Source organism: Halichoeres trimaculatus, unplaced genomic scaffold, assembly GCF_033239565.1.
Source record: "Halichoeres trimaculatus isolate MK-OKI-2021-1 unplaced genomic scaffold, fHalTri1.1 fHalTri1_scaffold_10, whole genome shotgun sequence".
NCBI lineage: Eukaryota > Metazoa > Chordata > Actinopteri > Labriformes > Labridae > Halichoeres > Halichoeres trimaculatus.
The window spans coordinates 33,289,940-33,304,550 of record NW_027437187.1 but is presented as its reverse complement, the minus strand read 5'-3'; the positions used below and the strand labels follow the sequence as shown (position 1 = coordinate 33,304,550).

Genomic DNA, 14,611 nt, shown 5'->3' with positions numbered 1-14,611 from the left:
TCATTTTAGGATGCCTTTTTTAAAAAAGATCTTAAAAACAGAAAAAAATCTTAGCATCAGATTTTTTCACTGCAGCTCTTTTCAAAGTGCAGCAAAAAAGACTTCTGGAATCTGGTCGGCAAAAACAAGAAAATATGCCTTTTTTGCTTAGAAATGTTAAACAGAACATGACTTTTGTCTGATATATATATAATTTTTAATGTATGCTCACCTTAACAATCTTGATGAGTGTTTTCAGTTGGTACATGTGGAGCTGCAGGTCCAGTCTGTCCGTCAGCCAAACACACACTGCCTTCATGGAGCCAGTGTACCATTGCTGCAAGAAACATCAAGCAGATTGTAAACCGATGTGCTCAGATGTATATCTTTTTGCTTGAATGCATCATTTTTAAAGGGGCCTCCAGACCTCCATCAAGCAGTTTGTGATTGTCACCAACACTTAAGTCCTACTTTAATGTTATACTCCCTTTCAGCAGACTGTCTGCTACAATTTGGTGTTAGCTGCAGGTTTATATGATAATTTGTTTCCTGACAGTGTTGAAAATTATGATGACCCAGTTCATATTTCATATCCAGATCTTAGTATCCAGAATATTGCCAGGATCTGGATTGTACTTTCACATCCGTCAGAAATTATGGTGACCTTGTCCTGTATTGTTTTGCAAAGCAATCCAACCATTTATGGTGGAGTTATATACACATACAGTGAAAACGGCCCTATCTCACAATGATAAAGAATCATTGAAAAAAGTCCTGGATCCAGACGGTGATCCAGATCACCTCCAGAATTTAATCACTTCTTCCTTATCCCATTTCGAACATTTTCTGAAAATTCCATCAAGATCTGTTTATTACTTTTTGAGTTATGTTGTTCACAAACAAACAAACAAACTCTCCCAAAAACCTAACCTCCTTGGTGGAGGTAACAAGCCCACACTTTAACACAAGTGAAAAGAACTACACTTCCCAGAAGCCAACAGTTCTCTTGGTCACTGACCTCCACCGGAATTTACAAAAGAACAGAAAAAGAATGGAGGAAGTAAACACTGGCGTAGAACCCGGTGTGCTAAAAACTGCTATGCAGCATGAATGGGAACGGTAAAGTAGCCTGATGTGGCAGTTTTATTTTTATTCAATATTTGCATCACATGCACTTTTTTTCTTTTCCAAAAGCTGAGGTGCTGTGAATTGTGAAGGTATTCTCATGCACTTTTTGTTTGCTGGTGACAGCTCTCTTGCATGTTGCAGTTTTTTTTTTAAACAGTTTAAACATAAAAGTATTTTCCACGCTTAATAGTAACAGTTGCTTTATGAATAAGTAAAATTCAACTTCATATTTTTGGGTTTATTATACTAAAGGTCTTTGCATACTGAGTCTGTTTTTTTGGGATGTTTCTTTTAGATTTGCAATCTATAAAAAACATCATCCACAGACACCTTGCACACTGAATCCAAAGCGTTTATTTTGTATTAATTGTGAAAATTTGCTGTACGCGAAAAATTGAATCATCAAGCAGTGTTTAAGGAAATGATCATAGGCAGTGGCTGTCCGTAAGTTTGTGGGATGTGCACACACAAATATATACACAAGTCTTCATCCATCAGCTAAACATTGCTCGAAATGTATAGAGAAAGTGTGTCAGAAAATGTGAAAATGTGATGTTGCAAGTAGCCTACGGCGTCTCTGAATAGTCAAACTACCCAGTGAACTAGCTGGTAAGAAATCGAACCTGTCCCGAAAAAAATAACGACAGATGAAAGTTTTGGAGCAAGTGTTGACATAACATGGGATTGAATTTATTTTTTAACATGTGCAAGTTACGAAAAAAACTGACTCAGTGTGTAAAGACCTTAAGGAAGGCATTTTTGTTTGGCTTGAAGCAATGAATGGCCACAAATTTTACCACAGATAAACTCTACCTGTTGCCATAGATTTTTAAATTGAGCTGCAAAAGATAAAGTAACCTAGAAGAGAATGGGGAGGAAATTACAGCAAATTCAATGTGTTGCCTAAAAACTTAAAGAAGGGAAAAAATGGGAGCGGAACAGGAGTGGGAGTCATTTTACCAGACCGAATTTCATTTCTAGATCCCAGGCTTCACTTTAAATCTGAATGGCAACTTAAAATCCTAAACAAAGTTGACTACAAACTAAATGAACCTTTTTTGTTTTCTGGTTTAATTGCAAAAATAGTCTGTCCAACACAACTAGAGTGGCAATGACACTCTGATGGTTCAAGTTGGAGCTACACGGCTGCACGGAAATGTCACATTGCTGAACACAATGTACTCTTTATTAAGGAAAACAGCCCAAATCTTTTTTTTCCCTTTGAAGTGTCTCAATTTTTTGCTGGTGGGCCTACATTCTAGGTTTTACGGTAATTATAAGTATTTGTATCCATAATTATTCCTGATTAACTGCAGCCTCTACTGTAATTAATCAGATTACATTTTTTAATTGATTTAATTGATCCACAGTTTTGTGGACTATCGTGGAACTTTTGCTGACCGTATTTAGGATTTGTTGGTAATTTCTATAAATGAGAGGAAAAAATAAATATCTGGAACATTTTAGAGTTCTACAAACATCTTATTAAAGAAAAATCTAACTGAATCAGAGAAATCCACACAAACCTCTGAATGACTGAAACAGCTATTTAAAAAAAAAAACATAAATAAAACAGATGTTATGAGAAAGGACGTTCAACAGTTGTCTTCTCTGTGAGTTGGGCGTCAGAGGTTTCAGATGTTCAACGTTTGCATTCTGACAGCCTCTGAAACACAGATGACACCACAACACAGGGTCAGCAAACGTGCAGCAAACTCAGAGGAAAAAATATTTTCTATATTTTTTTTTCTTATTCAAAACGGCACCGATTTACTGCAGATCTCCTGAATGCTGCATGTAAAAGGGAAGAGTTCGCGGCTCTGCTTTGACCCGCCACGGAGAGGAAAAATAAATCTGTTTCTATCTTTGTGAGATTCATTAAACGCTCTCCCTTCACACCTTCCTCCACCAGGCCACAGCTGCAGGGAAATCAAACGCACCTTTTCTCACCTGCAGAGCGTTTCCTCACTTACTGCTTCACGCGCTGCTGGTAAAATGCACACATCGGGTGGCTTTATTCAGTTTCCAGTCAAACAAGAATGCTCAGGGAAATTGCTCTGACACAGTAATGACCCGTAATACTCAGATCTGCTTGGAGAGCTGCCGGCAGACTTAATTTCACACCGACAAGAACTGTAATTACCTACCAATTTACCAGAGAAAAACAGTCCAAAGGTGACTTCATGCACTTGACAAAAGCTAAAACACGTTCGTGATCATCCCTGGGTCACGCAAATATTTGATTTCATCTATTGTGGGAGTGAACTCCGACCCCACACGGCTCGGTGTAATTATATCAGAGTAATGAAGCTGTTTTTCAGCCAGTCTAAGCAGCGGCAAAGTGACAACTAAATCAGAGAAAATTCATGCTAATTTACAAATGAGGATTCTAATTCAATACCAGGTCCTTCTTTTTATTTCTTTTTCTGCTCAGGTAAAAAGAACACAGCGGCTGATTGCTCTCTGGTCTTACCTTTACTCTGGAGAGTCAACAGATTGTCTACATCGCTTGGATTGAGGAAATGAAGAAAAGAATCTGACTTCTCTTACTGAGCTGAGGTTCTTCTTTAGAAATCTCTCTTTATGGTGTTCAGATTGGTAATATGGGAAAAGATTAGAAGATAAATTAAAGAAAGAAGGTATGGGATGGGGCAATTACAGTGCATTAATGGTATGAAACATGGACGTCACCCACTGGTTTCTAGAGAAGGGTTGGAAATTGGGATTCTGACCCTTAATCAGCCTAAAATCAGGCAACCCAATCACGTCGGTCTACTTATCCTCGCCCCTTTTTGTGCAAATTTGTGCCAACTCTAGGAGTCAAAATAGACCCGTTATTAATCAGTCTGTCCCCTGATAGCTTGCTCAACATAAGACATGAGCCACATAAGCTGAAACCGTCTCTGAACCATTCTATCAACCTGTTTTATTCTGCCGGTAACATGTTCATTTCACCATGGGTGTTCATAGGGATACCTTCACTTTTGGGGTCAGCTCCAAGTGGACACCTGAGGAATTGCAGTTTATTTTTTTTTTTTATTTGCATGTCTGTGTTTGCTTCACTTTTCAACATAAGGGGCCAGTTGTTCAAAGGTAATCCAATCGGATTTTAGTTATCAGATTGAATTAAAGGTCCCATATTATGCAAAAATCACTTTATCAAGTCTTTTGGTGAAATTTGTGGGTCTCTGGATTTTCTCCCAGCCCACAAAATGTGATATTTAATGACAAAACCTGTACTTAGTAGTGCTTGTGAATGTAAAATGCTGACCTAAAACGAGCTGTTTGGATTTTGGGGATTTGCCGACGTAAGCGATTCACTTTTTTGACCAATCAGGAGCAAGTCTGACCTGATTGGTCCACCGGAGCAAAGACCCCAAACCCCGTCTCCGCCCACTCCTCATTGCTTTGTTTTTGGCTGTAAACAGTCACATAGTTCCATGCACAAGCTTCCCATCTCAGAAGAAGACAAGACTAAGTAGCTAGAGTTTATTTATCAAGGAAATGTGCCAGCTACACTCAGTAAAACTGTGCATGTGTGTGCTAGTCACTTCACGGCCGACTGCTTTTCCAACTTTGGACAGTCCAACAGAGGGCTAGCCAATAGACTGGTCCTGAATCCAGGCGCATTACCAACCATCCTCCAACAAACCTGGGACCCTGGAAATGTGAGTATTTTAAATGCTGTGTGCTGTGGAGCAGATGGAAGAGCTTTTCCTCAGTGTCCCCCTGTCTCTGTGTTAGCTTCAGGATGCTAACTGTAACTACGGTTAGCCTGTTGTTTTAGCCCGTCATGTTACGGTAAACGAGCTTCGCTGTTTTCTAAACATTGTGCACTCGGAGCTCGTGGCGCCGCTCTCAGTGACGTGGAAGAGCGGGGCGGTATCAGCGGTGGCTCATTTACATATGAAGGCCACGCCCACTAAATCAGAGCATTCTGAACAGAGGGGCTATGAGAGCCTGGAAACAATGTTGCTGTGCTTGATTTATTGGCTTTTTGGACCAAAACATGTTACTAACATTTCATGAAGACATCAATGATCCATATTAAACTGCAGAAAAGGAGCAGAATATGAGACCTTTAAGACCAGAAAATATGTTGTTTAAAAGGTGAAAGAAGGATCCCAAAATCGAATTAGATCAGGTAATCCAATCCTAGTTTTAATCCGGATCAAACCTTCATTTTGTGTTGTTCGGAACTTTTCAGGTGGATTTGGATCACTTTGATCCCAAAAAGACAGGATTATCCTGATTCCAACAGGGGGCAGGATTTCAAGGTGGATTTCAAGAAGAAAATGAAGCACAAGCTACTAAATTCTGCAATCAGATCAGATCAGTACCTATCCAAAGTTTGAGCACAAAACAAGTGACTAACAAAAGGGGGATGTGTGGCCAGGGCTCATTGATGGGTGTGGGGAGTGAAAGCCAGCTCGCAGATCCAACAGAAGAGCTACAGGAGCTCAGACTGCTAAGAATGTGGTGGGGTGTTAGCGTGACAACAAGCAAACTTTGTCAGTTTGTACCATAGTTTAGTAGCCGGCTATATTTAGCTCTCCTCACAGACCCTTTGCTCTGAGTTGTGTCTGTAACATATAACGTTAGTGAATCCTGGTTATGTCCTGCCAGTCATCTACCAATTAGAGCTAACGTAACCTCACTCTTCATTTTATTGATAGACTCTCAAGTTTGAACAGACCTGGTCTACGTAAAAATAACTTATTTTGGTGCTGATGATCTCATTTTAACCCTGCAGATTATGAACAGGGGCATACGTAAAAAGCAAAACGTGAGACTATTTAAAAACCACTTCAAGAGTTTCAATCTTCGATGTCAGACAACAGAGAAGATACGCATGTGACAGTTGTTATTAAACTTCCTTTGGTCTAACTTGCGCACTAACGTCTGTCTTCATTGGTTTTTATTTTTATATGTAATCTACGCTTTGTTGTAATTTTCTCAAAGTGTCAGTACATGTCAAGAGAAGTGATGCTTTGTGCTCAGTGGATGACTTACAGCTGTTAACCAGCTGTCATGCTTTCAGCGTAGGCTTCTCACTGTGAGGATCGTATACTTTAAATAGTCTTGGAGTATAAAATGTGCCGCACTAATAAACCCATCTTGCTTCTCATTCTCGGAGCTGATTTGTCCGTACTTGGATTTTAATCATCTTGTAAAACACTGCTTTGCGCTCTGAGTTGACAGATGCTCTGTGATGTTGAAATTAAAATTTTCTGCTCCTGTGATTACTTCTCGTGGTTTCCTCCCTTCCCCTGCTCCTCCTCCCTGTCTTCAACAGCCTTTATTTTGAGTTTCCTGAACGCAGCTAATCAGCTTTCTGACGGATGCTCGCGGGCAGCGTTAACTGCCGTGGAAATTGAGTATGAAGACACTTCTTAATTGAGCTGATTAGAGGACGAGAGTGAAAACAGATGGAGACAATATGTAAGGAGAGGGGGGAGGGTGTGAGGGTGTCTGCATTCAGTGTGTCAGAAAGATTGTCAACATGAGGAACTGGGGGTGCTTCCCTGATGCTGAAGGAACAACTCACATATATTCTGATTATTTAAATCAAATCTTAAAAGACTTAAAGTAAAAAAAAAAGTAGCCTGAATCCTAAGAGTTTGTTTCTTACTCATTCTTTAACATTCCGAGTCCTAAACAAAACCAAATGAATAAAAAATTATACATATATATATATTTTTTGTATTTTTTTTTGTATTTTTGATTTCATATTTATATTTATATTACTGTTTTTATATACAATTATTATTTCTTTATTCTTTATATATTTTAACAAATAAAAAAATAAAAATTGTATATTAAAACATATATATATATATATATATATGAAATCAAAAATACTAAAAAAAATCATATATATATATATATATATATATATATATATATATATATATATATATATATATATATAAATATGTATGTCTATAAAGTTGATCAAAACACTGTGAAATATCGTCGTCAGGGAGGTTTATAGGGATGCTTGAGGATGTGCAATGGCACAAAGCTTCTAAAGTCATCAAATTAAAAATATATTACTTTTTGGTAAAGATATCAAAAACTGTCTGGTCTACCACAAAAAAAAAAAAAAAAGCATGACAACATGGGTCACAAACAAAAAATTTCTAAGCAAAATATTCAGCATGCACTTTGAGTCAACAACATTATCATAGCTGACTTAAAAAAGAATTAAAAAACATTAAATATAAAAAACTGTTTGTGAAATACAAAAATAAGAAGTTTTGGAAAAATATATATATATATATATATTTATATATAATATAAATATATAGTTCCTGGAACCAAAAAGAGTTTAAGTTTAGGTCTGAGAAATCTAATCTAATACAAGCAACTCTTTGAGAACAGTTTACACGCCATTTTAATGATTTAGTCATGTTGACCCTGAAAACACACTTCTACATGTTTCTGCACTGAGCCTTCATCAGGGAGTCTGTGCTAGCAGATTTGCAACTGAGAGATGAGCTCTGGCAGCAGCATGGTCCCAAATGTCTTCCAATTATCTTGTCTTTGGACATTATCATCCTTCAGTACTGTGACGCACTCATTGCAGAGCAAACACACTGGTTTAGATTTTGGATTTGGTGGTAAAACACATAAATAAATACTTTTCATTCTATGAAGGATTAATGTGACAAATTTTTGTTGCTGATTTTTAGTTTCAGGTTGGAAAGAGACATGATATTTCCACCTGTGTAGTTCTGCTAATGCTAACTTTTCATACAACATACCTGCTCAATGACACAATGCATTGTGGGTTAGCTACTAGGTTGCGATAGGTGTTGCGGTCAATATTTGAAATAATGTTGGAATTTTTGTAAGAACTTGTCAGTGTTAGCAAGAGATGTTTTCTTGATGTTTTCTTTTCCTGAATCCCAATCACCTGGCAGCTGCTTTCGGGCCACTCAAGGATGGCTTTTGGGCCACATGTGGTCTACGGGCCACTGATTGAACAGCGCTGCTTTACAGCAAGAAATGTATTTGATGGAGTAGCTAGCAGAAACTTCATGTGTTTTAAAGTAAAACCAATGCAAAGTGCAAGAAAGTTGCAGTTCCTTGGGTGTCCTCTAGAGGCTGGCTCCAAAAATTGAGAAATCCCCATTGACAGCCATGTTAAAACGCCTGCTCTCACATCTGATTTATACGGCTTCTCAGCCTGGGACGGGTATGTTTTTGGTCTAAATGTGCTATTTTTATTTCTTTCAAACTGAAAAAATGTTAAATAATATTATAACTTTTCCTTTTTGAAGATTTTGAAGCAGCATTCCTAACATGGTGACCTTCACTGGCCTGCGATAAAAAAAACCTTACAGGGATTTTCAGAGCACAGCAGCAACAAGAAGAAGTGGTTCAAAAAATAAAATGATCAAGTTTTTTATAACAAGGAAAAGCAGAATAAGATAAAAAAAAAATATATTATTTTGTGCACAAAATGCAACATAAGCGCACAAGATGAATAACTGTTGTGCACAAGATGCACAAAATAAAAATGAACAGGCCGAGTATCATGAGAAAATGTCTTCAAACAGGTCTAATTTCACCCGATCTCCGATCTTTTTTGTTCCAGCTTGTTTCCTCATAAAACGCTTCATCAAGGTGATCTGGCTCGTTATGTGAAGATGATGAAGCCGTATGTGTGTGTGTGTATGTGTGTGTGTGTGTGTTTGTGTGGACATTTATTACACTTGTCATCCAAACAAAGACGTTCCACGGTGAGCACTCGAAGACAAATTGACAGACGGGCGCTCGTGAGCATGCACACGCAGAAAAAAGAAACCCAGAACGTGTCCACAGCTGATGCGTCGCTTTAACAGCCTCCGTCTTTGTTATATCTGTCGCAAAACCTTCAATTTAAAGAAAAGGCTCCTTAAATTTGACGAAAGCGGCAGCATGAGTGTGGGGTTCACTTTCTTTGTTACACACACACACACACACACTCAGACACACTGAGGCCCCATCGCCACCTCCTCCTTGGTGCATGACTGGGCGCTTCTGAGTTCCATTAGACTCATTGTCTTCATCCTCACACACACACTGTTAACATACACTCACACACACACACACACACAGACTCACACACACACTCACACACACACACACACACACGGCTCAGCACAGCCTCAGAGGAGGCGGCAGGTGGCAGAAATCCATCGCTTGACTTCGTGCTGCTAATGTGTGCGAAGGTCTGAGCCGCCATGTTCGCTGCATTGACTCACATCAGCGAGCTGAGGCGTGTTTGGCAACTGTGCTAAAATATTCCTATAAATCTGTATCCTGGAGTGTGTGTGTGTGTGTGTGTGTGTGTGTGGGAAAGGGAAAGCAGTAGATGGACAGGTAGGTTGAGGTTTGGAGGGGTGCTCGCATCCTGCAGAGTGAGCCGGCGGCTCTCGGTGTTTCCTAAGTGATAAGCGGGTCAACAGAAGCAGTCGTTGTTTTCAGCCTCACAGCGACCTGCTGCTGCTCCGAAAAACGAAAAATCAAACCTCACAGCAACAGTACAAACACCCGGCTGTGAGCTCGGATTTTTATCACTGAGTATACTCTCATACGAGCTTTTAGTGGGAATCTGAAAGGATCTAGAAAACACCCTTACACACAAACCCAGGTTTTAAATATCTCCATCCTCCTGTAAATGTAGAATCTGAGAAGTGACCTTCTTTTCTGCTCATATGTTTGCAGTCCAAGCAGTATTGACCAATCAGGTGTTGGTATGGAGAGCAAAAGCAGGATGTTTGAATGAAACTTGAATAAAACAATGAATAAAACACCTTAAGTGTAAAGAAAGCTCCTTAACCCTACCAATTTGGGACACTTTGGTGCTATTAATAGTTTTATTGGGGCTCTCTTCAGCCACAGTTCAGATTTGCATGGTGTAATTTAGGCCATGATAAGTCTGCCTCCAGTCCCTGATGTAGGAGGTTCTTTCTTTTAGTCCAGCAAGGAGTTTGTGTTACTAGGGGTGAGAAATAAGGGCAAATAAATATATCTCGATTATTTTTTCAATTTTTCCGATAACGGTATTCTGACTATATTGGACAACAACTTCTGTAAAACTACTCACCTACCAAGTGGAAAACTATGGATAGACACAGAATTTCAGAACAACAGTTCTTCTTAATTTTTTTTCAAGTGCTTCATATATCTCTGTAAAATATTGCCCAACAGTATTCTATGGCCACTTAACAATGACAGTGTTTCCCGTACCATTGTATGTGGGAGCAGCCGACCCCAAACGAGGCATCCGCCTTGGAAGTCCATTTATGTTTATTTTCCATATGGCACCAGACCACAGCAGAAGAGATTTAGAGTTCCCTCGCTGCGTTCACATTTCTGCTCGTGTTGTTTTGCGCACAACAAAGTTCCGCTCCAAAATGTTCACAGACACACAAACACGTGCACTCATTTACACACACAGACAGGCACACTCCGTAAAGTGAACAGAGAGATGGAAAAACCACCACAAGAAACATCTCCCAACGCTTTCTCCGTGAAGATGCAACACTCATTCCAAACCATTTCCAGCGAGGGATGTGGACCAACATCTCCCTATTAAATTAAATCAACCGCTGAGACAGGAAACTCCTTCTTTTTTCTCCCACGTGCGACTATGGCTGTATCTCAATTCAGGGGCTGCTGCCTCTGAAGGACCTGGCCTTCGTAGGCTGCATAGACCAGAGAGGCTGAACTGAATTGAGACGGTCTGGTCTACGGAGCATTAGTGTTACATTACTTTTTAAACACACGTAAACCAAAACCTCACATTTAAAACAATATTTTTTAACTATTTTTTTGACTTTGCTTTATTACTATTATTATGATTGTTATTATTATTATTATTATTATTTTCTTTATTGATAGAGTATAGAACCACCATTTACACAAGAGTTAAGCAACAACGTACATTTTCAACATTTGATTAAGTGCTGGGGGATGATAGATAAAAAAATAAAATAAAATACAAGCTGCTGAAATGATTTAATGTCTTTTTTGAATTCTGTGTAAAAACTGATGAATAAAAATTACACCAAGTAAGTTTTTTACCCCCAGAGAATTTGCATTTATGAACATTTTTTTTTTTAATTAGGAGAGTTGTAAAGACGAACTGTTTTCCTCAGTATATTACTTAAAAAGAGCCCAAACAACACATTTTTACACAGTGGAAAAAAATCTTCTTTGATGTTTTAGAAACACAATCACGTAGTCGTTAGAAACCCCTCACATCTGAATAAATCAGGACTCCTTCTGGAGTTCTGCTGTGTTCATCATCTTTGGCGTTCACACGCAATGGATCTTGGGATACGTGAGGCTATGAAGGATTTACCGAATCCTTTGTGGCGCCCGAAAAGGAGGCAGGATTCATCAGCTGCAATTGGAGGAGCCTTTGAAATGGGACAGGCTTCGACACGTCGCTGTGATGTCATTGGTTTTCAAAATCAGCCTTTGTAGGCTGCAGCTCCTGAATTGGGACACAGCATTTGTAGTTATTTGGTTTCCACTGAGTCACGTGACTGAACCCTGTCCACTGATTGGCTTCTGAGGCAAGCATTCAGGCAATGAGGACTTTTAAGTACTTCTTCTTTGCCATCTATTCACCGTCTGTTTATTTTTTATTTTTTTCAAAACAGTCATACTCAATTGTGTAAAATTCATATTGTTAATGCAACATTTTAGATAATACCGTACGTGATAAATATTGCCTAACCCTAACCGAAACGCAAAGAAGTGGTTCCTGATTATGCTCCAAACTAGCTCTGGAACTAGCTTAATGGAAAAAAGGGTTAGGGAGCAACCCTTGAAATCCTCCATTTCCTGCCTTCCCAAGTTTTTAGACTAAGATGATAACTTACAAACTTTGGACAAGAGAGTGAACTCCAGGATGAAAATACCACGTTTATTGATCAGTCCTTGCTTCAAACCACGACCAACATCTGATTCTTAACAACCATTAAAGACATGAAATTCAATATCTGTGAAATAAAAAATGAAGCTAACGAGACCAGAAATAGTTAAGTTTGCATCCCATCATGTGAAAAAAACCCTCATTTTATCATGTTATGTCTGGTTTTTGATCATTTTCTTGACTTAGCCGAACACACTCTCAGTGAAGTGATAAATTCTTCGACTATTTCCCGTCTGTGTCTGTTTAGATTAACACGAGTTACCTTCTGGATTCCAGTGGTGAAAATATTTCATGAAAGATAAAAAGCTAAAAAATTTCCTGCGGTGTTTAGTAAGAGAAAATGTCTCTTCCCAGCGTGGTTTTGTCTGAGCACAGCCTGAGGAAGACAACCATTGTCGACTCTGATTTTGTTTTTATGTCCTCGAGCTGCGGGAGAGCACGCAGCCAGCTGAGGGAAAGTTACAAAAACACCGTTCTGAATATTTCAGACACAGGTCACGGCTGACATATGTCTACCAAGAAATGTTTGTTTTCTTCATACAATATCTCAAGTTAAGAAGAAACACTTTTTTTTTCTTGTTTGCATCTTTTAAAGCACCTTAAAAAGGACAGTTCCCTTCAGCTTTCTGCCGCATCTCAGGATTTTAACTTCACACTTTCTTATTTGACTTCAGCTTGCTGCTCTCTCCACCAAGGACATCCTGTTTTTGTTGAAGTTTGTGTGTAAGTCCACAGCCTGCGTTTCTATGAAACTTGTTTAAAGAGGAAGAAAATGTTCCAAGAAAAGAAACAAATTGTGGTTTGACTCACAAGGAAACAGTGATATTGACCAAACTTTATGTTTACAGCATCAGGCTGGCTTTCATCCTTCCCTAATGAATGTTAACAGAAGAAAAACCTTCAGGTTATTATGTAGGGAATGAAAAGTCGCTGTATTATATTCATGCTCTTATTAAATTTAACTTTACTTCACAGCTCTGGCATCCGGAAACATTTGAATGGCTGCGTATTAGCTGCAACTGACGGACGAAAACAATGTTTTCTGAAAACTCCGGCCAAAGTGAAGATTTTGGAAAACTCCAGTTTCATTGTTTTGAAACTGAGTTTTTGGTTCTCAAACGTCACTCTCAAGTTTGAACAGACCACTGCAGAATAACTGCTGACTGTGGGTTGGAGTCAACGCTAGCACAAACAGTTTAGCTCTTTTAGCCTTTAGCTCGTGCTCTATCTCTCTCCTATTTATCTTTCTTCTGCTCTTCTGTCCTTTTTCTGTCTGACAGTTAGGCTCCAGTGTCCACCATCACTACAAAATCAATCACAGAAATCATTTTCAGCAGAGAAAACACAGATCTCTCTTCTCACTTACCTGTAATCTATAAAATTGGCGCTGATACTCTCATTTTAAAGTATGGATTAGGATCAGGAAATTATCTAGATTCTCTGATGTCTCTCAAAGCTGGGAGCCGTCTACCATTCTTTTATGAGATAAAGGCGACCTGTTAGGCAGAAGATTCACGACTTACATCAAACACCTTCTCAATGTACTGCTCGTCCTGGACGCGGTCTCGGAGGATGTCCTGGTTCTGCCGTACGAAGGTGATGTAGGTGTCAGCCAGATCCATCCCTGGTTTCTGGAGGAGACAGATCACAGACAGAACTGAGGACGACTCAGAGAGAAAAAAGAGATGGATGGATGGATGTGGAGAATAATGTCTGATAGTCACAGCAAACACACTGAGCCTGGTGTTGAAGTGAGGAACATGTCTGAATCTTACAAGAGTGGAGGTTTCATAACAGTGGAATGGAAAAGGGAAAATGATGGTTGTAATTACTCCCCAGAATTAACTGGTTTAGTTTATGAAGGAGGAAAAAAAAGCGATGCACAGAGTTTAAATCATTTTTTAAAGCGTGATCTCCTCTAACACCCGGTCACGTTTCCTGAGTGTTTTCATGAAGGAGAAAACAGCTTCACCCAGGGAACAAACATTCAGCATCACCTGCGGCTTCCCGGGTGAAGAGAGTAAAAATATAATCTCCCTCTGTGTGTTCGGAGGAACATGAACACCAGAGGAAACACTCACTGCGTGGCGGCACGGCGAGGCCAGAGGCAGGAGGAGTGTGTAAACCTCTGTCCATTCACACTCCCCGTTGTCGGGGGAGATTACAGCTGCAGTGCTTATTGTAATTGCTTTGACATCTTTCACACCCGCTCCCTCTGAGCCCGCGTGTGCAGCAGCAGCCCCCCCGGGGGGTTTGTTGTGCTGCTGCAGAGCACGGCACGTCAGAGCCCCCCGTGAAAACGCAGGGAAATAGATCCGCAAGAAACCCAGAAACCTTCAGGCTTCACTTAAAGGCAGGAGGAAGGTTAGAGAGGGATTCAGCTGTGGGGTCGTGACCTTTTCTCTATAAAGAAACACAAACTGTCACATGCTAATGCTGGGGCGGTGAGCTGCAATGCCTCAACATTTGAGTTTGAGATCCAAGAAGCAGAGGCATATCTACTCCCAGAAAGGAGTGAGGATACTTTAACATCCAAAAAGAGGTAAAAAACTGCAGAAAAGGAGATTA

The 14,611-nt window shown here is 39.5% G+C and overlaps 1 protein-coding gene across 2 annotated transcripts in view; it reads right to left on the bottom strand.

Moving 5' to 3' along the window:
- Nucleotides 1-14,611, bottom strand: part of cadps2 (Ca++-dependent secretion activator 2) — a 263,694-nt gene that overhangs the window by 4,025 nt on the left and 245,058 nt on the right. For both annotated transcript variants that reach the window (XM_074677121.1, XM_074677122.1), the window contains 2 exons: nt 13,567-13,674; nt 212-316 (listed from right to left, as the gene is read on the bottom strand). In XM_074677121.1, coding sequence (XP_074533222.1) covers nt 212-316; nt 13,567-13,674 — 213 coding nt within the window. The remainder of the gene's footprint in view (nt 1-211; nt 317-13,566; nt 13,675-14,611) is intronic.